Here is a 20,606-nt window from a genome sequence, read left to right as displayed (position 1 = left end):
GTTGGGGGTGGTCGATAGCACTCGCAGGCTACATGTGGGAAGGTTTATGTGGCACGTGCCCTTTTGCCAACCCAAAACCCCAGGGGTCAAACTGGGATTGGGTCTTCTCCCAGCGCTCCAGTCTGGAGGCCTGCAATTCGGGCTCTATTCGTTAAGAGCCTCCATCTTGACCCGGGCCACATACTGGTCACTTACAGAACTAGCATGGAGACATCCCTTTCTCCACAACCTTGTCTCCCCATCAAACTGGCCAAACACAGCCACTTGGTTACAGGACTGTTTAACATTCTTAACAGCTCTCACTCCATCTGAGACGTTCTCAGAGCTATCCACACTGGATCCTTCAACGGGAAAGTCAGTGGATCCATTCAAATTTCTGGCTGTTAGGAACTGAAACTTTCTTGAATCACTTTCACACCCTTCAGTTGCAGTAAACTGCTTGCAAAGACTCCCTGAGGATTCCTTTCCTGAGGGGCTTTTCTATGCAACAATTCACCCCCCACAGAAATTCTGCTCTTACCCTCTTTACCCAGTGCTTGCTCTAGAGGAACATTTGCCTGAGCAACAACAGACTCTTTCTGGGTCTCCCTTACATTCAGAATCACCTCTGGCCCATCCGGCGGATTCCTACACAATCCCCTTTCAGGCAAACTGACAGACTTCCGAGATAAAAGGTCAGAATCATAGAATCATAGAATCATAGAATATCAGGGTTGGAAGGGACCCCAGAAGGTCATCTAGTCCAACCCCCTGCTCAAAGCAGGACCAATTCCCAGTTAAATCATCCCAGCCAGGGCTTTGTCAAGCCTGACCTTAAAAACCTCTAAGGAAGGAGATTCTACCACCTCCCTAGGTAACGCATTCCAGTGTTTCACCACCCTCTTAGTGAAAAAGTTTTTCCTAATATCCAATCTAAACCTCCCACACTGCAACTTGAGACCATTACTCCTCGTTCTGTCATCTGCTACCATTGAGAACAGTCTAGAGCCATCCTCTTTGGAACCCCCTTTCAGGGAGTTGAAAGCAGCTATCAAATCCCCCCTCATTCTTCTCTTCTGCAGGCTAAACAATCCCAGCTCCCTCAGCCTCTCCTCATAACTCATGTGTTCCAGTCCCCTAATCATTTTTGTTGCCCTTCGCTGGACTCTCTCCAATTTATCCACATCCTTCTTGAAGTGTGGGGCCCAAAACTGGACACAGTACTCCAGATGAGGCCTCACCAATGTCAAATAGAGGGGAACGATCACGTCCCTCGATCTGCTCGCTATGCCCCTACTTATACATCCCAAAATGCCATTGGCCTTCTTGGCAACAAGGGCACACTGCTGGCTCATATCCAGCTTCTCGTCCACTGTCACTCCTAGGTCCTTTTCCGCAGAACTGCTGCCTAGCCATTCGGTCCCTAGTCTGTAGCTGTGCATTGGGTTCTTCCGTCCTACGTGCAGGACCCTGCACTTATCCTTATTGAACCTCATCAGATTCCTTTTGGCCCAATCTTCCAATTGGTCTAGGTCCTTCTGTATCCTATCCCTCCCCTCCAGCGTATCTACCACTACTCCCAGTTTAGTATCATCCCCAAATTTGCTGAGAGTGCAATCCACACCATCCTCCAGATCATTTATGAAGATATTGAATAAAACCGGCCCCAGGACCGACCCTTGGGGCACTCCACTTGATACCGGCTGCCAACTAGACATGGAGCCATTGATCACTACCCGTTGAGCCCGACAATTTAGCCAGCTTTCTACCCACCTTATAGTGCATTCATCCAGCCCATACTTCCTTAACTTGCTGACAAGAATACTATGGGAGACCGTGTCAAAAGCTTTGCTAAAGTCAAGAAACAATACATCCACTGCTTTCCCTTCATCCACAGAACCAGTAATCTCATCATAAAAGGTGATTAGATTAGTCAGGCATGACCTTCCCTTGGTGAATCCATGCTGGCTGTTCCTGATCACTTTCCTCTCATGCAAGTGCTTCAGGATTGATTCTTTGAGGACCTGCTCCATGATTTTTCCAGGGACTGAGGTGAGGCTGACTGGCCTGTAGTTCCCAGGATCTTCCTTCTTCCCTTTTTTAAAGATTGGCACTACATTAGCCTTTTTCCAGTCATCCGGGACTTCCCCGGTTCGCCACGAGTTTTCAAAGATAATGGCCAGTGGCTCTGCAATCACAGCCGCCAATTCCTTCAGCACTCTCGGATGCAACTCGTCCGGCCCCATGGACTTGTGCACGTCCAGCTTTTCTAAATAGTCCCTAACCGCCTCTATCTCCACAGAGGGCTGGCCATCTCTTCCGCATTTTGTGATGCCCAGCACAGCAGTCTGGGAGCTGACCTTGTTAGTGAAAACAGAGGCAAAAAAAGCATTGAGTACATTAGCTTTTTCCACATCCTCTGTCACTAGGTTGCCTCCCTCATTCAGTAAGGGGCCCACACATTCCTTGGCTTTCTTCTTGTTGCCAACATACCTGAAGAAACCCTTCTTGTTACTCTTGACATCTCTGGCTAGCTGCAGCTCCAGGTGCGATTTGGCCCTCCTGATATCATTCCTACATGCCCGAGCAATATTTTTATACTCTTCCCTGGTCATATGTCCAACCTTCCACTTCTTGTAAGCTTCTTTTTTATGTTTAAGATCCGCTAGGATTTCACCATTAAGCCAAGCTGGTCGCCTGCCATATTTACTATTCTTTCGACTCATCGGGATGGTTTGTCCCTGTAACCTCAACAGGGATTCCTTGAAATACAGCCAGCTCTCCTGGACTCCTTTTCCCTTCAAGTTAGTCCCCCAGGGGATCCTGGCCATCCGTTCCCTGAGGGAGTCGAAGTCTGCTTTCCTGAAGTCCAGGGTCCATATCCTGCTGCTTACCTTTGTTCCCTGTGTCAGGATCCTGAACTCAACCAACTCATGGTCACTGCCTCCCAGATTCCCGTCCACTTTTGCTTCCCCCACTAATTCTACCCGGTTTGTGAGCAGCAGGTCAAGAAAAGCGCCCCCCCCTAGTTGGCTCCTCTAGCACTTGCGCCAGAATCATTCTCCTCCCCTTTGCCACACACAAGTTCAGGAATCTTTTCCTTCTTGCTACCTGTTTCCACACCCTCAGTAAGTAACACAATCACATCATCTTCTTGCTCTCCTTGTGCCCTGGCTAGGATCCCACCCTATTTAGACAGAGTTGCTCCACCCTTTCCCACCCACACACTAGCAACAGGCAAAATACAAGCACCACAATTGTCTGGGCTCTGGGATTTTACATAGACACTAACTGGATGCGACCTGGTTACAGGGCCATTCTCCCGAGCAGACACAAACTTAGGACCCTTCCCTTCCTGGGCGTTAGCTGAATCCAGAACCAGCTCTGAGACAACTGCACAACCCTCAACCATCACAGGCTGAAAGGCCCCTTCTGTCTGCTCCACAGACAAAGAAGAGCCGGACACACTTTCTCCTTTCCCAGACACCCAGCTTGGGATCTCATTCCCCTGGTCCCAGCACACAAGGCTGGTCACAGACAACTGCTTGGAGACCAGGGTAGCTCCCTCCATAGGCAAGTCAATACCCCTGACAGACACAGACACGTTTCCTTCACTGTCCCAATTCTCCACCCAGCTAACAGGTAAGGTCCAGGGACACTCATCTTCCGCTCTCCTCGCCTTCCCACCCTGCTGACTAGACACAGCCATCAGCTCACAAGGCTGCCTAGGCTCATCCAGACTTTCCTTACCCAGCACCTTGCCACTCCCCACAGATCCCCTGCCCTGCCTGTGTCTCCCCCCACTCAGCTGGGGTCTCAGCTCCCCCTGTGCTCAGCGCTGCCCTTGCTGTCCCAGTGGGGGTAGGCAGCGAGCTCACTGCTTTCCTCACTGCATCAGAGCCAGCCTGAGCCTAGCAGCTCCTCCCTGCTGCCAGCCAGGTCATCTGCATTTTCAGTGACCATTTCCCTCTCCGCCGAATGGTTCCCTGGATTCAAATTCAAACCCTTGGCCGTTACAGGAGCAGGGCCTGGATCCTGTCCCAAAGAGACACAGTCACCCCACAACAGGGTCTCGCAGCTGGTGTCCTGGGGTACCCCAACGACCAGCCAGCCCCACTCCTCCTGGGTCTGCACAGGGATCTGGGCCATAGGCAGGGCGAGGGGCTTCGTCCCTGGGACCCTCACCCAGCTCACCCAGCCCCTCAGCATCTGAGGCTGCACCACCCAGGGCCTGACAACAGTTCTCTCTGTCCCAGGATCTCACCACCCCAGGAACGTCTCCCCATTGACAATCTGTCACGGAGTCCCTGGGCGATGCTCTGGAACTGCTCCCCATGAAGCCACTCAGGACTCTGGGGCAGTCGCCTTTCTGTAAGCAGCCTGTCTGCAGGACACACAGCTCACACAGCTTCCACCTTCCTGGGTCTGACCTCGGAGCATTCAGCATCCTCTGCCCCTCCGTGCGCTTCCCCACAGTGAGTCCGCTCAGGCGGGGCTCCTGGGGAAGCCAGAGGGTCCTGCACCCCAACTTCGCAGTCAGACGTGACTCTCAGCCAGCCAGCAAAACAGAAGGTTTATTAGACGACAGGAACATGGTCTAAAACAGAGCTTGCAGGTGCAGAGAACGGGACCCCTCAGCTGGGTCCATTTTGGGGGGCAGTGAGCCAGACAACCCCGTCTGCCCTTCACTCCATGTCCCAGCCAGCCCCAAACTGAAACTCCCTCCAGCCCCTCCTCCTCTGGGCTTTGTTCCTTTCCCGGGCCAGGTGGTCACCTGATTCCTTTGTTCTCCAACCCTTTAGCTCTCACCTCGCAGGGGGGAAGGGCCCAGGCCATCAGTTGCCAGGAAACAGGGTGTCGGCCATTCTCTGTGTCCAGACCCCTGCACACACATGCCCTCTAGGGCTCTGCAACGATCATACACCCCTACCCCACCACCTAGATACCTAAGAACTGCCTAGGGGAAACTGAGGCACCCCCATACTATTCAGAGGAAACTTTAAGAAGAGTCCCACTTCGTCACACCATCACCTTCCGCTCCCACTGGGGGTCCGAGGGGCCTGGCCCCAGGAAACTCCACACAGACATATAGGTTGGGGTCAGGAGTGGGAGCCTGTCCACCTCCCCACCCATCTGGCTGACAGAGTCTATGGCCTTGGGACCCAGCAAGGGAGCTAGACACCGGGGCTTTTCCGCAGGGTCCCCTTGGTTCAAATCTCCAGCCTGCTCAAAGGCAGTGAAGTGGGCATCCACATCCCCCTCTCCTTAACCAGGGGCAGCAATTTAGTCTCGAGGTTCCCTGCGGAACTGGCCCCCCGGGGTCTATCCCCACTCACCCCGGGGAGGTCCCCTAGGCCTCTCCGCTCCCCCAACGCCAGTTCATGCTGCTGCTGCTTCTGCAGCTCTTTCTCGGGCTCTCGCTGTCTCCCACAGTCCTCTTGCTCTCTCGGACTCAGCTCCAATCCCGTCCGTCTCCGATCCCCCGATGGGGAACCCGATCGTGAAGACCCCCGTCTGGTCGGGGACAGGAGTCTTGGGGATGCCTGGCTACCACTCCAGCTGCTCCCAGATCCTGCTATAGCCCCATTTGGGGTCAGGAATCTGTTCCTTAGAGCGGTCATCCTCCTCCAGCATCCTCCTCCAGCTGCGCGATGAACTGTGCTTTGGTGAACTTTCCAACGCTCAACCCTCTCTTCCTGCACAAGGTTACAGTGTCCTTCTTCAGGAGACGGTGACAGGCCATCACTCCACTCTTCCCAAGTTTTTGTGGACTCACAGGCCTGTGTGCTCTCAGCTCCCCACGGTTTCCAGGGAGATCCCCTCATCTGCCAGCCCTTCTCAAGATCACCACCTCTTTGCCAGGGTCGAGCCGCAGACTCCTCCACCCCTGGGACCGCTCGCTGCAATCCCCAGGGGAACCCTGTTACTGCAAAAGTCCTTCTCTCTCCCAGGAACAAGCCTCAGGCTCCTCCGCCCCTGGGACTGCTCATCGCAGTCCCCAGGGGGACCCCATTACTGCACAGTCCTTCTCGCTGGTCACACACTCCCAGGGGTTAACCGCCCCCCGAAACCGCTCCTCTCTGAGCCTTCAGCACACCTGGTCCCCGTCAATCCCCCTTCGTTTTACTGCTCCCCTGTCACTTACTGCAGGAAGCGCCATCCATGGGGTGCAGTACATCCCACCGCTGCGACCAGTTGCAACGGAGTCCCCGGGCGATGCTCTGGAACTGCTCCCCAGGCAGGACTCTGGGGAAGTCTCCTTTCTGTGAGCAGCCTGTCTTCAGGACACACAGCTCACACAGCTTCCACCTTCCTGGGTCTGACCTCGGAGCATTCAGCATCCTCTGCCCCTCCGTGCGCTTCCCACAGCGAGTCCGCCCCGGCAGGGCTCCTGGGGAAGCCAGAGGGTCCTGCCCCCCAACTCCGCAGTCAGACGGGACTCTCAGCCAGCCAGGAAAACAGAGATTTATTAGACGACAGGAACATGGTCTAACACAGAGCTTGAAGGTGCAGAGAACCAGACCCCTCAGTTGGGTCCATTTTGGGGGGCAGTGAGCCAGACAACCACATCTGCCCTTCACTCCATGTCTCCAGCCAGCCCCAAACTGAAACTCCCTCCATCCCCTCCTGCTCTCGCTTTCCCCTTTCCCAGGACCGGAGGTCAGGGGATTCCTTTGTTCTCGAACCCTTTATCTCTCACCTTGCAGGGGGGAAGGGCCCAGGCCATCAGTTGCCAGGAAACAGGGTGTTGGCCATTCTCTGTGTCCAGACCCCTGCACACACCGGCCCTCTAGGGCTCTGCAATGATCATACACCCTTATCCCACCCCCCTAGATACTTAAGAACTGCATAGGGGAAACTGAGGCACCTCCACACTATTCAGAGGAAACATTAAGAACAGTCCCACTTTGTCACACCTTCCAATCCTGATATTCTATGATTCTATGGTCACACGAGGGCTGGATTCCCCAACTCTGGCTCTGTCTGGCCACAGCCCTGCTCTGAGCTCCTTCCCAGCCGTGTCCTCGAGTAACTGCCTCTCCTCTGCCCCAGGCTGTCCAGCGCCGGACACGCTCTGGAGACCGGTGCCCCCGTTCCTGCAGTTCCCTCCTGGCTGACAGGGCTGAGCTGAGCTTCTCCGCACCCCAGACCAGCACAGAGGCAGCGCCCCCAGGTGAGAGCCCATAAGCAGACTCCAGCAGCTAAGCAGACTCCGGCAGCCTGGGCAGGGCACCGGGAGGGCCCGGGCGGGCTCCCACCCCCGGCCCGTGGGCCTGTCCCTGCTGCCAAAGCTGCTCTTGGACCAGGCCCTCTCTCTGCTTTGCTTCCAGAGCCCCCCGAAGGCTCCCCCACATGAGAGCGAGCCCGTCGGAGCAGCCCCCCTGCACCAGGGCAGACGCCCTCCCCGGCACAGCCGAGCCCCACTCAGGATTTTCTGCCCTTCCCAATGGCTGCACCAGCCGAGCCGTTTCCACGCCAGGGATGTGGCTCCAAGGCTGGAGAGGATGGAAGACCCTGGCCCAACCCTTCAGCAGAGAGCTGTGTGTGTGCGTGTGTGTGTACCTTGCAGGGTGTGTGTACCTGCGGGTGTACCTCAGGGTGCATGTGTGTACACCGCTGGGGGTTGAACCGCGGGGGCGTGGGGTGTAGCTCAGGTGGGTGTACCTTGGCGGTGTGCACACGTGTGTGTGTGTACATCAGGGTGGGGGGGTGTACCTCGGGGGGGCGTGTACCTCGAGGGGGGGTGTACCTCGGGGGGGGGGCGTGTGCACACGTGCTCTGCTGAGGGCTCTGCCCGTCCCTGGCTCACAGGGCAGGAAGCCAGAGGGACCCGCGGGCAGGGCTCTGCTGTGTCCATCTGTCGTGCCGCTGGCCTGGCCCAGGACATACGCAAACACGCCCGTGAAACACACCAGCCTGCGCCCCCTCCGGGCACTCGCCAGCTCCCCCGGTGCAGCAGGGAGACGGCTCAGGGTGACGGCAGAGGCACCCCCAGCCCCTACACCTGGAGACAGAGCCTGGGATCTCACCCGGCCCTGAAGACTCTGCCCCCAGCATCCCTGGGGCTGTAAAACCATGCGCAGGGACCAGCCCGTCACCGTGGGCATCTTCCGCTCCGGTGCTGCACTCGTAAACCTGCCACTGCAGTCGCTGGGAGCCCCCCACCCAGCGTTCCTGCCCCCCCAGCGCCCCCTGCTGGGAGCCCCCCCACCCAGCGTTCCTGCCCTGCCCCTCCAGAGCCCCCTGCTGGGAGCCCCCCACCCAGCGTTCCTGCCCCCCCAGCGCCCCCTGCTGGGAGCCCCCCCACCCAGCGTTCCTGCCCTGCCCCTCCAGAGCCCCCTGCTGGGAGCCCCCCACCCAGGGTTCCTGCCCCCCCAGCGCCCCCTGCTGGGAGCCCCCCCACCCAGCGTTCCTGCGCCCCCTGCTGGGAGCCCCCCCACCCAGCGTTCCTGCCCCCCAGCGCCCCCTGCTGGGAGCCCCCCCACCCAGCGTTCCTGCCCCCCCCCACCGCCCCCTGCTGGGAGCCCCCCCACCCAGCGTTCCTGCCCTGCCCCCCCACAGCCCCTGCTGGGAGCCCCCCCACCCAGCGTTCCTGCCCCCTGCTGGGAGCCCCCCCACCCAGCGTTCCTGCCCTGCCCCCCTAGCGCCCCTTGCTGGGAGCCCCCCACCCAGCGTTCCTGCCCTGCCGCCCCAGCACCCCCTGCTGGGAGCCCCCCACCCAGCGTTCCTGCCCTGCCCCTCCAGAGCCCCCTGCTGGGAGCCCCCCACCCAGCGTTCCTGCCCCCCCAGCGCCCCTGCTGGGAGCCCCCCCACCCAGCGTTCCTGCCCCCCCCACCGCCCCCTGCTGGGAGCCCCCCCACCCAGCGTTCCTGCCCCCCAGCGCCCCCTGCTGGGAGCCCCCCCACCCAGCGTTCCTGCTGGGAGCCCCCCCACCCAGCGTTCCTGCCCTGCCCCCCCACAGCCCCTGCTGGGAGCCCCCCCACCCAGCGTTCCTGCCCCCCCAGCGCCCCCTGCTGGGAGCCCCCCCACCCAGCGTTCCTGCCCTGCCCCCCCCCCAGCGCCCCCTGCTGGGAGCCCCCCAGCCAGCGTTCCTGCCCTGCCCCCCCCAGCGCCCCCTGCTGGGAGCCCCCCCACCCAGCGTTCCTGCCCCCCCAGCGCCCCCTGCTGGGAGCCCCCCCACCCAGCGTTCCTGCCCTGCCCCCCCCCAGCGCCCCCTGCTGGGAGCCCCCCAGCCAGCGTTCCTGCCCCGCTCCCCTCCACTCCCCCTGCTGGCAGGCTGGGCTCTGCGTCCCCACTGTCGCTGAAGCTGCTGCCTGACCCCCACCCGCCCCGTGTGGGGTCGCAGTGACAGGCCCAGCCCTGCAGCCTGCGCCCCGGTCAGACGCTAACCCCGAGCCCGCTGCAGGGCTGGTGCAGACAGAACCTGGAGTCCCAGCCCAGCTGCCTGGCCCATTTCTGGTGCTAACCCCTCTCTGGCCCCCTTGGGTGTGAGCAGCAGGCCCCCCCGGGGAGCGAGGGCGACCAGCCGCCCTCCAATCCCCCTGCTGCACCCGCAGCGGGTCCTGCCCACGGCCCGCAGCCCCGGGCCCCCGCCCCTGCCGCAGGACTGACCCCTGGCAGCAGGGCCCCGCCCCCGCCATGCCCGGAGCCTGCTCTCCGTCGCCCGCTGACCTGCCAGCGCTGAATGTAACCGCGGCCGCAGCCAGGGACAATAAAGAGTCGGTTTTGCGATCGGCCCCCGGCGCGTTTGTCCAGCTGCGCCCGCGAGGCGTGTGACCGGGCCTGGCTGCGGGCTGCCGAGGCCGGGTCTCGGTGGCCGTTGGGGGCACACGCGCCCCTGGAACAGCCTCGGGTCAGGCCAGCTCTGCTCCGGGCCCCTGTGGGGAAGTGGGGAGGGCAGGGGCTGCGCGTCGCTCAGGGCTGCAGGCCCAAGCCGAGCTCCCAACTGGCCTGCACCTCCTGCTTTTCCCCAGCCCGCAGGGCATGACGGCGGGCGGGGAAGCCCTCGGCGATAGCTCTGGCCTTGGGCACCGCACCCCCCGGAGCCCTGGGCTCGGCACGGAGAGCGCCACGCAGGGCCCTGTGCCCTGGCCAGCGTGCCACGCTCACCCCTGCCACTCCCACCAGAGGAGGCACGGCTGCTGCCCCTGGGCAGGGCTGACACGCCCGGGGCGGGCGCAGACGTGCTCAGCGGCTCCTACTTGCCCTGTTGCCAACACAAACATCGCCACGGTCCCTGCGAAAGGGGCGTCGCTGCCCTCCGCCCAGCCGGCACCTGCGGCCGCCCGGCTCTCACCAGAGCTGACGGCTCCCCGCCCAGGGCAGGCATCAGCCGGCGGCCACCGGCGCGGCATGGAACCCCGGCGTCCTGACCCCCGCGCCAGTCGGTGCCCCGGCCCTGCTCATGGCAGCACAGAGCAGGGACAAGGGCCCAGGGCTCGATGGGGCCTGTGGGCAGCCCGGTCTGGAGGCAACGTGGCCTGCAGCCAAGCCCACCCCAGCGTCAGGGCAGCCTGGAGCCAAGGCTCCAAAGAGCCTTCAGGGGTCCTTAAAAGCTCTGCCCCCGGTGAAACCTCATGCAGATGATTGAGTTACCCACTTGGCATGTAGCCGCTAACGTCATCTGATGGGCAGCACACCCTGCGCCCAGCTGCGGTGGGGCAGGCGGACCTCGGGGGTGCCGGGGATGGGGCACCTGGGGGTGCTAGGAGAGCAGGTTGACACTGGGGCTTCTGTGGGTCTGGTGCAGCAGGGAGGGAGGTGGGCAGGATCAGGCCCCTCGGTTGCCCAGGGCAGGTGCCAGGAGGTGGGACAGCAAGCCAACGGCGGCTGCCTTCCCGCCGCGCCCCACTGGGCCGGGGGCCTGCGGCTCTCAGGGGCAGGACCCCAGCTCCCCCCGGGCTGTGCCCCTGCCCGTCAGGCAGGGCTAGAGCCAGCGGCTGGGCCTGCCACTCCTGCGGGTGCAGCGCCATCCCCGCCCGGGCGGGGTGAGCCTTGCCATCAGACTGCCCGGCGGCTGCTGCAGCAGGCCCCCAAGAGACCAGGCCCCCCAGCCAGATCCCGGCCCTCGCGACACAGCCCCGCCGCGCCCCGCACGGGGAACACAGGGCTCTGGCAACGGCCTGTTCTCCCGGGCACAGCCCCATTGTGCCCCTGGCAGCGAGGGATCGTGAGCGGGCGGCAGCCACGCGGGCGGTGCCTGAGGATGGGCGTCCCGCCCGTGCGACCAGTGCTTTGGGATCATCACAACGGCAGGTGCGTAAACACACGTTTCACAGCCCCCAGGCACTGAGCCCGCCTTGCACCACGCGCTGCTGGGCAGTGCCGAGCGGCCCCCGCCCCCGCCGTTATTCTGTGTCTCTCCATCACAGCCCCTCTCCCAGCCGTGCAGCCCCAGGCGCTGGCTGGCCCAGCCAGGGTCTTGTCAGCCCCTCGCCCGTCTCTGCGCCCCTCTGCTCCCCCTGGGCCCTCTCTGAGCCGCGGGGCCCACCCGGGACGCAGCCTCCCACCCACGTACAGAAGGGCACGAGGGCGTTCCCCAGCCCCGCCCAGCTGTGCACTGAGACCTGCCCTGGCCCCTCGCCGGAGCCGGTGCCCTGAGCACCAGGCCCAGCATGGGGGTGAGCTGTCCGAGCACCCTGCAATGGGCAGGACTTTGCTCTGCCACCCCCCGGCTGCCCATTCACCCAGCGTGGTCAGGTCCCCCCTCGCCACTTGCCTAAATCACCTGGTGCCAGCTGCCAACCCTGCCGCTCCCTGCTCAGTCCAGTGCCAGGCCCAGACTGCAGCCCCTGCTCTTACTCTCCGCCTTGCCCTCTGTATGCTCTGTGCCACCCCTGCCCCCTTCTCTGTGCCACCCCTGCCCCCTTCTCTGTGCCACCCCCAGCCCCTTCTTTGTGCCACCCCTGCCCCCTTTCCTGTGCCCCCTGCCCCTTCTCTGTGCCAGCCCCAGCCCCTTCTGTGCCACCCCTGCCCTCTTCTCTGTGCCAGCCTCTGCCGCTTCTCTGTGCCCCCACCCCCTTCTCTGTGCCAGCCCCCGCCCCTGTTGTGCCACCCCTGCCCCCTTCTCTGTGCCACCCCTGCCCCCTTCCCTGTGCCAGCCCCTGCCGCTTCTCTGTGCCACCCCTGCCCCCTTTCCTGTGCCCCCTCTGCCCCTTCTCTGTGCCAGCCCCTTCCCTGTGCCACCCCTGCCCCCTTCCCTGTGCCAGCCTCTGCCGCTTCTCTGTGCCCCCACCCCCTTCTCTGTGCCAGCCCCCGCCCCCGTTGTGCCACCCCTGCCCCCTTCCCTGTGCCAGCCTCTGCCCTGTGCCACCCCTGCCCCCTTCTCTGTGCCAGCCCCTGCCCTGTGCCACCCCTGCCCCCTTCCTTGTGCCAGCCCCTGCCCCCTTTGTGCCAGCCCTGCCGCTTCCCTGTGCCAGACCCGCCCCGTTGTGCCACCCCTGCCGCTTCCCTCTGCCAGCCCCTGCCCCCTTTGTGCCAGGCCCACCTGCTTCACTGGGCCAGCCCCTGCTGCTTCCCTGTGCCACCCTGTGACGATGTGACTAAAAGGGAGGGGGGAGTGTTGACCTGGGAATGTGCCCTGGGGATGGGAGACCTGAGAGCCTGTCACCTGAGCCAGGAGGGGGAGAGGGAGGTAACACCTCTGCCCAGGAATGTGAACAGAGGCTGCAGCAGGGAACCTGCTGGGGGGGTTTAGTTTCAGTTTGGGGCTGGGGAGAGGAACACAGGGAACCCCAGGGCTGGGGTCTAAGCTCCCTGCTCCCCCAGAAGGACGTGATTGAGGGGTCCTGGTTGTACCCACAAGCTCTGTTTGGGACTGTTCCTGTTGTCCAATAAACCTTCTGTTTTACTGGCTGGCTGAGAGTCTCAGTGGATCCCAGGAAGAGGGGTGCAGGGCCTGGACTCCCCCACACTCCGTGACAACTGGTGGCAGCGGTGGGATCTACTGCACCCCGTGAACGGCGCTTCCTGCAGTAAGTGACTGGGGAGCAGTAAAACGAAGGGGAATTGACGGGGACCAGGCGTGCTGAAGATTCAGAGAGAGACGGTTTCAGGGGACGGTTAACACCTGGGAGTGTGTGACCAGAGAGAAGGACTTTTGCAGTAACAGGGTCCCCCAGGGGATTGCAGCGAGCGGTCCCAGGGGCGGAGGAGTCTGCAGCTCGACCCTGGCAAAGAGTCGGTGACCTCAAGAAGGACTGGCACACGAGGGGCTGTTCCTGGAAACCGTGGGAAGCTGCCCGGCCTGCGAGTGGCCAGCAGGGAGATGTACGCTAAACGCCTGAAGAGCGACCTGGTGGAGCTGTGCAGGCAGAGGGGGCTGCGCATCGGGAGGTCCACCAAGGAACAGCTGATTGCCCAGCTGGAGGAGAGGGATCGCTTGGATGACCCGATCCCTGTCCCTGAGGGAAGCTGCCCTGGGGCCTGACCGGGCTGGGAGGGGTCAGACTGCTGCCGAGGACATCCCGAGACCCTTCCTACCTATGTCCGGGGGAGGGGTTGGGGGAAGCCCAGCGAATACCGAGGGCCCCCTGACCCCGGCACCCAGCAGGGGATCCTCCCGGCGGAGCTCCCCATCCCTGGAGCGGAGGCGGCTGGAATGGGAGAGGGAGATGAAAATGAGGGAGCTGGAGGATCATGAAAAACAACGTCAACATGAGGAGAAACAACGTCAACATGAGCAGGAGGAGAAGGAGAGGGAGCGTCAGGAGAAGGAGAAACAAAGACAGCATGAACTGGAGCTGGCCAGGCTGAGGAGCAGTGGGGCCCCGGCTGCGGCTGCGGTGAGTGCGAGGGGACCCAAGACTGCAAGGAACTTTGATAAGTGCTTCCTGGCCCAGCGGAAGGAGGGGGAGGACATGGATAGCTTCCTGACGGCCTTTGAGAATGCCTGTGAGCTGCACAGGGTTGACCCTGCAGACAGGCTCCAGTTTCTCACCCCCTTACTGGACCCCAAAGCCGTGGAGGTGTACAGCCGAATGACAGGGGCAGAGGCAGGGGACTATGAACTGTTCAAGCAGGCCCTGCTCCGTGAGTTTGGGCTGACCCCCGAGATGTACCGGAGAAGGTTCCGGAGTCAGCGTAAAACGCCTGAGGTCACCTACCTACAACTGGTCAACCGGATGCAGGGGTATGCCCGCAAGTGGACAGCTGGGGCCCGAGCTAAAGAGGACCTGCTGGACCTAATCGTACCGGAGCAACTGTATGATCAGTGCCCTTCCGACCTGAGGCTGTGGTTGGTGGACAAAAAGCTCGAGAACCCCCAGCATGCAGGGCAGCTGGCCGACGAGTTTGTGAACAGTCGGTCAGGGGGTAGCCGGGAGGAGTCCCAAAAGAACAGGCCCCCCCCGATGCAGAGAGAGAGTCACCAGGGGGCCTCCCAGCGGGGAAATAGGGAGAACCCCCTCCCAAGGGGAACGCCTGGCGTCGGGCCCCTCCGACCTGCTCGAGGGGACCAACGTGACCTGGCTGCACCAGATGAAAGGAGCCAACGCCAAGCTCCTGAGATGGAGCCTGCTCCTGCAGGATTACGACATGGACGTGGTCCACGTGAAGGGAAGTGCCAACCTGATAGCGGATGCGCTGTCCCGGAGAGGGGGCCCCGAACTTCCCCAGGTCACTGGTCAGCGTGACCCCGCTCCGTTCAGTCTCGAAGGGGGGAGAGATGTGAGGATGTGACTCAGCAGGGAGGGGGGAGCGTTGACCTGGGAATGTGCCCTGGGGATGGGAGACCTGAGAACCTGTCACCTGAGCCAGGAGGGGGACGGGGAGGTAACACCTCTGCCCAGGAATGTGAACAGAGGCTGCAGCAGGGAACCTGCTGGGGGGGTTTAGTTTCAGTTTGGGGCTGGGTGGAGGAACGCAGGGAACCCCAGGGCTGGGGTCTAAGCTCCCTGTTCCCCCAGAAGGACGTGATTGAGGGGTCCTGGTTGTACCCACAAGCTCTGTTGTGGACTGTGTTCCTGTTGTCCAATAAACCTTCTGTTTTACTGGCTGGCTGAGAGTCTCAGTGGATCCCAGGAAGAGGGGTGCAGGGCCTGGACTCCCCCACACTCCGTGACACACCCCCAGCCCCTTCTCTGTGCCAGCCCCTGCCCCCTTCCCTGGGCCAGCGGCGATGCAGCCCCGTGCCGGCCGGCCGTGCGATGCCCACAGAGACGGCTTCATTGCTAAGCATGTTTGTCGCCTGGCTTCGCTGTGAGCCCTGCGAAGCGCCCGCTAAGGAGCGGTGTGAATGTCTGCAGCCCAGGGCCCGGCAGAGCTGGCAGGGCCAGGCGGCAGCCCTGGGGGGCCTTGGCCAGCGAGCTGGAAGCCGAGCCCGGCAAACCCTGCAGAGCAGCTCCCGTGTGCCGTCTGCCGCCCGGGCCTGGCCCCGGCCCCTGCCCAGGGTGGAGCGGGCGAGTGAGAACCGTCCACAGCCGCTGACATGCCACAGCCTGGCCGGCTTGGCGGGCTCAGGAGCCAGGTCTTGGGCCGCGGCGGCACGTACAGACAGGCCCGCGGGTGGCTGATGCGCCGGGGCCGGGGGGGTCCCTGAGCTGGACCCGCTCCCCGGGCTGCAGGGGCCGGTGAAAACCCCCCGGCGGCAGGGAAGGTCACAGCGGCATGGGGGCGGGGGGGTTCTGCCAGTCCCAGAGTGGGGGAGCAAGAGCCAGTGGCTGCACCGAGCATGTCCCCCCCCCACTCCCACAGCCGCACCGAGCACTGACCCCCCCCACTCCCACAGCCGCACCGAGCACTGACCCCCCCCCACTCCCACAGCCGCACCGAGCACTGACCCCCCCCAATCCCACAGCCGCACCGAGCACTGACCCCCCCCACTCCCACAGCCGCACCGAGCACGGCCCCCCCCACTCCCACAGCCGCACCGAGCACTGACCCCCCCCACTCCCACAGCCGCACTGAGCACTGACCCCCCCCACTCCCACAGCCGCACCGAGCACGGCCCCCCCCACTCCCACAGCCGCACCGAGCACTGACCCCCCCCCCACTCCCACAGCCGCACCGAGCATGTCCCCCCCCACTCCCACAGCCGCACCGAGCACAGCCCCCCCCACTCCCACAGCCGCACCGAGCACGGCCCCCCCCACTCCCACAGCCGCACCGAGCACGCCCCCCCCCACTCCCACAGCCGCACCGAGCACGCCCCCCCCACTCCCACAGCCGCACCGAGCACTGACCCCCCCCACTCCCACAGCCGCACCGAGCACTGACCCCCCCCACTCCCACAGCCGCAACGAGCACTGACCCCCCCAATCCCACAGCCGCACCGAGCACGCCCCCCCACTCCCACAGCCGCACCGAGCACTGACCCCCCCCCAATCCCACAGCCGCACTGAGCACTGACCCCCCCACACCCACAGCCGCACCGAGCACGGCCCCCCCCACTCCCACAGCCGCACCGAGCACTGACCCCCCCCCACTCCCACAGCCGCACCGAGCATGTCCCCCCCCACTCCCACAGCCGCACCGAGCACAGCCCCCCCCACTCCCACAGCCGCACCGAGCACGTCCCCCCCCACTCCCACAGCCGCACCGAGCATGTCCCCCCCCCACTCCCACAGCCGCACCGAGCACGGCCCCCCCCACTCCCACAGCCGCAACGAGCACTGACCCCCCCACTCCCACAGCCGCACCGAGCACGCCCCCCCACTCCCACAGCCGCACCGAGCACGGCCCCCCCCACTCCCACAGCCGCACCGAGCACGCCCCCCCCACTCCCACAGCCGCACCGAGCACGCCCCCCCACTCCCACAGCCGCACCGAGCACTGACCCCCCCCCAATCCCACAGCCGCACCGAGCACTGACCCCCCCCACACCCACAGCCGCACCGAGCACTGACCCCCCCCACTCCCACAGCCGCACCGAGCACTGACCCCCCCCACACCCACAGCCGCACCGAGCACTGACCCCCCCCACTCCCACAGCCGCACCGAGCACGGCCCCCCCCACTCCCACAGCCGCACCGAGCACACCCCCCCCCACTCCCACAGCCGCACCGAGCACGGCCCCCCCCACTCCCACAGCCGCACCGAGCACGGCCCCCCCCACTCCCACAGCCACACCGAGCACTGACCCCCCCACTCCCACAGCCGCACCGAGCACGCCCCCCCCTCCCACAGCCGCACTGAGCACGCCCCCCCCCCACTCCCACAGCCGCACTGAGCACGGCCCCCCCCACTCCCACAGCCACACCGAGCACTGTCCCCCCAGTCCTCCTCCCCCCCAGCCGCACTGAGCACTGTCCCCCCCACACTCCCACAGCCGCACCGAGCACTGTCCCCCCAGTCCTCCTCCCCCCCAGCCGCACTGAGCACTGACCCCCCCCACTCCCACAGCCGCACTGAGCACTGACCCCCCCCCCACTCCCACAGCCGCACCGAGCACTCACCCCCCCCCCACTCCCACAGCCGCACCGAGCACTCACCCCCCCCACTCCCACAGCCGCACTGAGCACTGTCCCCCCCCCACTCCCACAGCCGCACCGAGCACGGCCCCCCCCACTCCCACAGCCGCACCGAGCACTGACCCCCCCCCACTCCCACAGCCGCACCGAGCACTGACCCCCCCACTCCCACAGCCGCACCGAGCACGGCCCCCCCCACTCCCACAGCCACACCGAGCACTGACCCCCCCCACTCCCACAGCCGCACCGAGCACTGACCCCCCCCACTCCCACAGCCGCACCGAGCACTGACCCCCCACACACACCCACAGCCGCACCGAGCACGCCCCCCCCCACTCCCACAGCCGCACCGAGCACGGCCCCCCCCACTCCCACAGCCACACCGAGCACGCCCCCCCCTCCCACAGCCGCACTGAGCACGGCCCCCCCCACTCCCACAGCCACACCGAGCACTGACCCCCCCCACTCCCACAGCCGCACTGAGCACTGTCCCCCCCACACTCCCACAGCCGCACCGAGCACTGTCCCCCCAGTCCTCCTCCCCCCCAGCCGCACTGAGCACTGCCCCCCCACTCCCACAGCCGCACCGAGCACTCACCCCCCCCACTCCCACAGCCGCACTGAGCACTGTCCCCCCCCCACTCCCACAGCCGCACTGAGCACTGACCCCCCAGTCCCCCTCCCCCCCAGCTGCACCCAGCACGGCCCCCCCTGGTCCCCCTCCCCCCCCCGGCTGCACCGAGCATGGGCCCCACCCCCCGGCTCCGCGGCCACACCCAGGTCTTGGCTACGCCACAGAATTAGGTCAACCAGCCCCCGCAGCCATCACAGCAGCCAGCGGCTCATGGCCGCCCTGGGCACCTTCTGCTCATGGCACCAGGAGTGTCTCCCCCGACTGAAGGTGCCGGGATCTGCCAGCTGGAGGCCCCGCCCTGGGGGCTGTGAGCCTGGCGCGGGGTCCACAGCTGGGGCCCCCTGCTCCCCACCCTGGCAGCCAAGGGCTCAGCCCCAGGGCAGAGGAGAGGGGTTGCCCCGTGAGCCCCGCGCGGGGCTGCCAGCCGACGCACGGCGGACGCTGTGTTGCCCTGACTACGTCCCCGGGCGCGGGGCCGCTCGCGGGGCGGCATTATTGGGCTGATGCAGCGGGCGACTGACAGGGCCGAGGGCCCCGCTGCCGTGGAGACACCGAGAGCGCCAGGGCGAGGCGAGCGGCTGTACCGCGATCTAACGCTGCCCTGGGGATTGGCCGGAGGCTCCGGGCCTCAAGCGGCTCTGTAACATGGCAGCACGTGGTAGTAAACCAGCGTTTAGATATTAGCCAACCTCCGCGATTAGCCGCTCACGAGGCTTTGAAGGATGTTATTAGCCAATCGTAGCGGATCAAATAATCATATTTGGCCAGTCATTTTACGGTGCGAATAATCGACGGCTATCGAAACGTGCTGTTTACGCAGGAATCGCTCGCACTCTGGGAAATGAAACCCTGAATTCCCACGGCCAGGGCTCTTTGGAGGGACGCCGAGTCCGAGTAGCTCTGGGTTATTGAATTACATCCCATTGCTCGCTCCAGTCTGCCAGGTCAGCCAGAGCTTCCTGGAAACTTCCGAGCCTCCCCTGGATTGACCAGGCCTCCCGGCTTCCCATCGGCCCATTTCATTCGCACGCTCCTGCTGCTGAAGGAGACTGGGCCCCAGGCCGATCCTGGAGACGCTCCCCAGGTCACCTCCCTGCGGGGCGATAGTTCATCTTGCAGCACAAGCCTTCGGCCAGGTCCTCCCCACCGTACCGGGCTGCCACTGAGCCCCATCTTCCCGAATGTAACTCGCTTTCCTGTGCCAAAGGCTGCCCTGAAATCCCAGTGTATCCGGTCTGCCGTATTCCTTCCCTGAGCAAAGAACGGAGTTGTTCCGAGGGGAACAGCTGAGTCCGGCCTGGGCTGCCTTGGTAAGCCCAGCTGCATTACGGCCTCTTTCCCACGGACCTGCAGGAATTTCATTCTGCTTTCCTCCCCCGTTGATTCTAAAGCCTTGTGTGCTCCCAAGGGCAGACTAACGGGTCTGTGTTTGCCCGGGTCGCTTTGCGTCCCTTTCTTAAATACCTGCACGACATCAGCCGTTCTCCAGGCACATGGTCCTTTGTTCTCCAGCCCTTTAACTCTCACCTTGCAGGGAGGAAGGGCCCAGGCCATCAGTTGCCAGAAAACAGGGTGTCGGCCATTCTCTGTGTCCTGACCCCTGCACACACCTGCCCTCTAGGGCTCTGCAACGATCATACACCCTTATCCCACCACCTAGATACTTAAGATCTGCCTAGGGGAAACTGGGGCACCCCCACACTATTCAGAGGAAACATTAAGAACAGTCCCACTTCGTCACATTTCTCTCCTCTTCGAGATCAAACTGAGCAGGGCCACTTTAGCCAGTGACCTGGGGAGGTTCGAAGCCACCAACGTTCCCGTGGATGCCCCAGCATCTCTCCCATTCCTTGGTGGGAGTTACACCAGGCCCTTCCAGTTTCACGCCCTCCCTTAGGTTAGGGGTGGTCAACAGCACTCGCAGGCCGCATGTGGCAAGGTTTATGCAGCCTGTGCCTTTTGCCAACCCAAAACCCCAGGGGGTCAAACTGGGATTGGGTCTTCTCCCCAACAAGCTGGCCAAACACAGCCACTTGGTTAGAGGACTGTTTAACATTCTTAACAGCTTTATCTCCATCTGAGTCCTTCTCAAAGCTATCCTCACTGGATCTTTCAACAGGGAAGTCAGTGGATCCATTCACAACAGCAAATGTCTGGCTGTTAGGAACTGAAACTTTCTTGATTAAATCACTTTCACACCCTTCAGTTGCAGTAAACTGCTTGCAAAGACTCCATGAGGATTCCTTTCCCTAGGGCTGCTTTATGCAACAATTCAACCCCACAGAAATTCTGCCCTTACCCTCTTTACCTAGGGTTGCTCTAGAGGAACACTTTCCTAAGCAACAACAGACTCTTTCTGGGTCTCCCTTACATCCAGAATTACCTCTGGCCCATCCGGTGGATTCCTACACAATCCCCTTTCAGGCAAACTTACAGACTTCCTAGATAAAAGGTTAGAAGTGTTGGGAACACTGGGGCATGGCCACTAGGTAACTCGAGGGGATGGAAGACCACGAGTGTCGATGAAGCCCCCTCGCACTAGGCCCCTGTGTCCTTGGCCCCCCCCTCCTGCCTGGAGGCACTCG

At 63.2% G+C, this 20,606-nt stretch overlaps 1 protein-coding gene across 1 annotated transcript in view; it reads left to right on the top strand.

Annotated features, from left to right (window-relative positions):
• Nucleotides 1–8,808, top strand: part of LOC140906229 (microtubule-actin cross-linking factor 1, isoforms 6/7) — a 54,749-nt gene extending 45,941 nt beyond the window's left edge. Inside the window, exons 22-23 of the mRNA XM_073329790.2 lie at nt 7,033–7,153; nt 7,311–8,808. Coding sequence (XP_073185891.2) covers nt 7,033–7,153; nt 7,311–7,336 — 147 coding nt within the window. The 3' untranslated portion in view covers nt 7,337–8,808. The remainder of the gene's footprint in view (nt 1–7,032; nt 7,154–7,310) is intronic.
• The last annotated feature ends 11,798 nt before the right edge of the window (nt 8,809–20,606 follow it).

The sequence above is a fragment of the Lepidochelys kempii genome, chromosome 2 (genome assembly GCF_965140285.1).
Source record: "Lepidochelys kempii isolate rLepKem1 chromosome 2, rLepKem1.hap1, whole genome shotgun sequence".
Taxonomy (NCBI): Eukaryota; Metazoa; Chordata; order Testudines; family Cheloniidae; genus Lepidochelys; species Lepidochelys kempii.
This window is presented reverse-complemented; position numbering and strand designations above follow the sequence as displayed.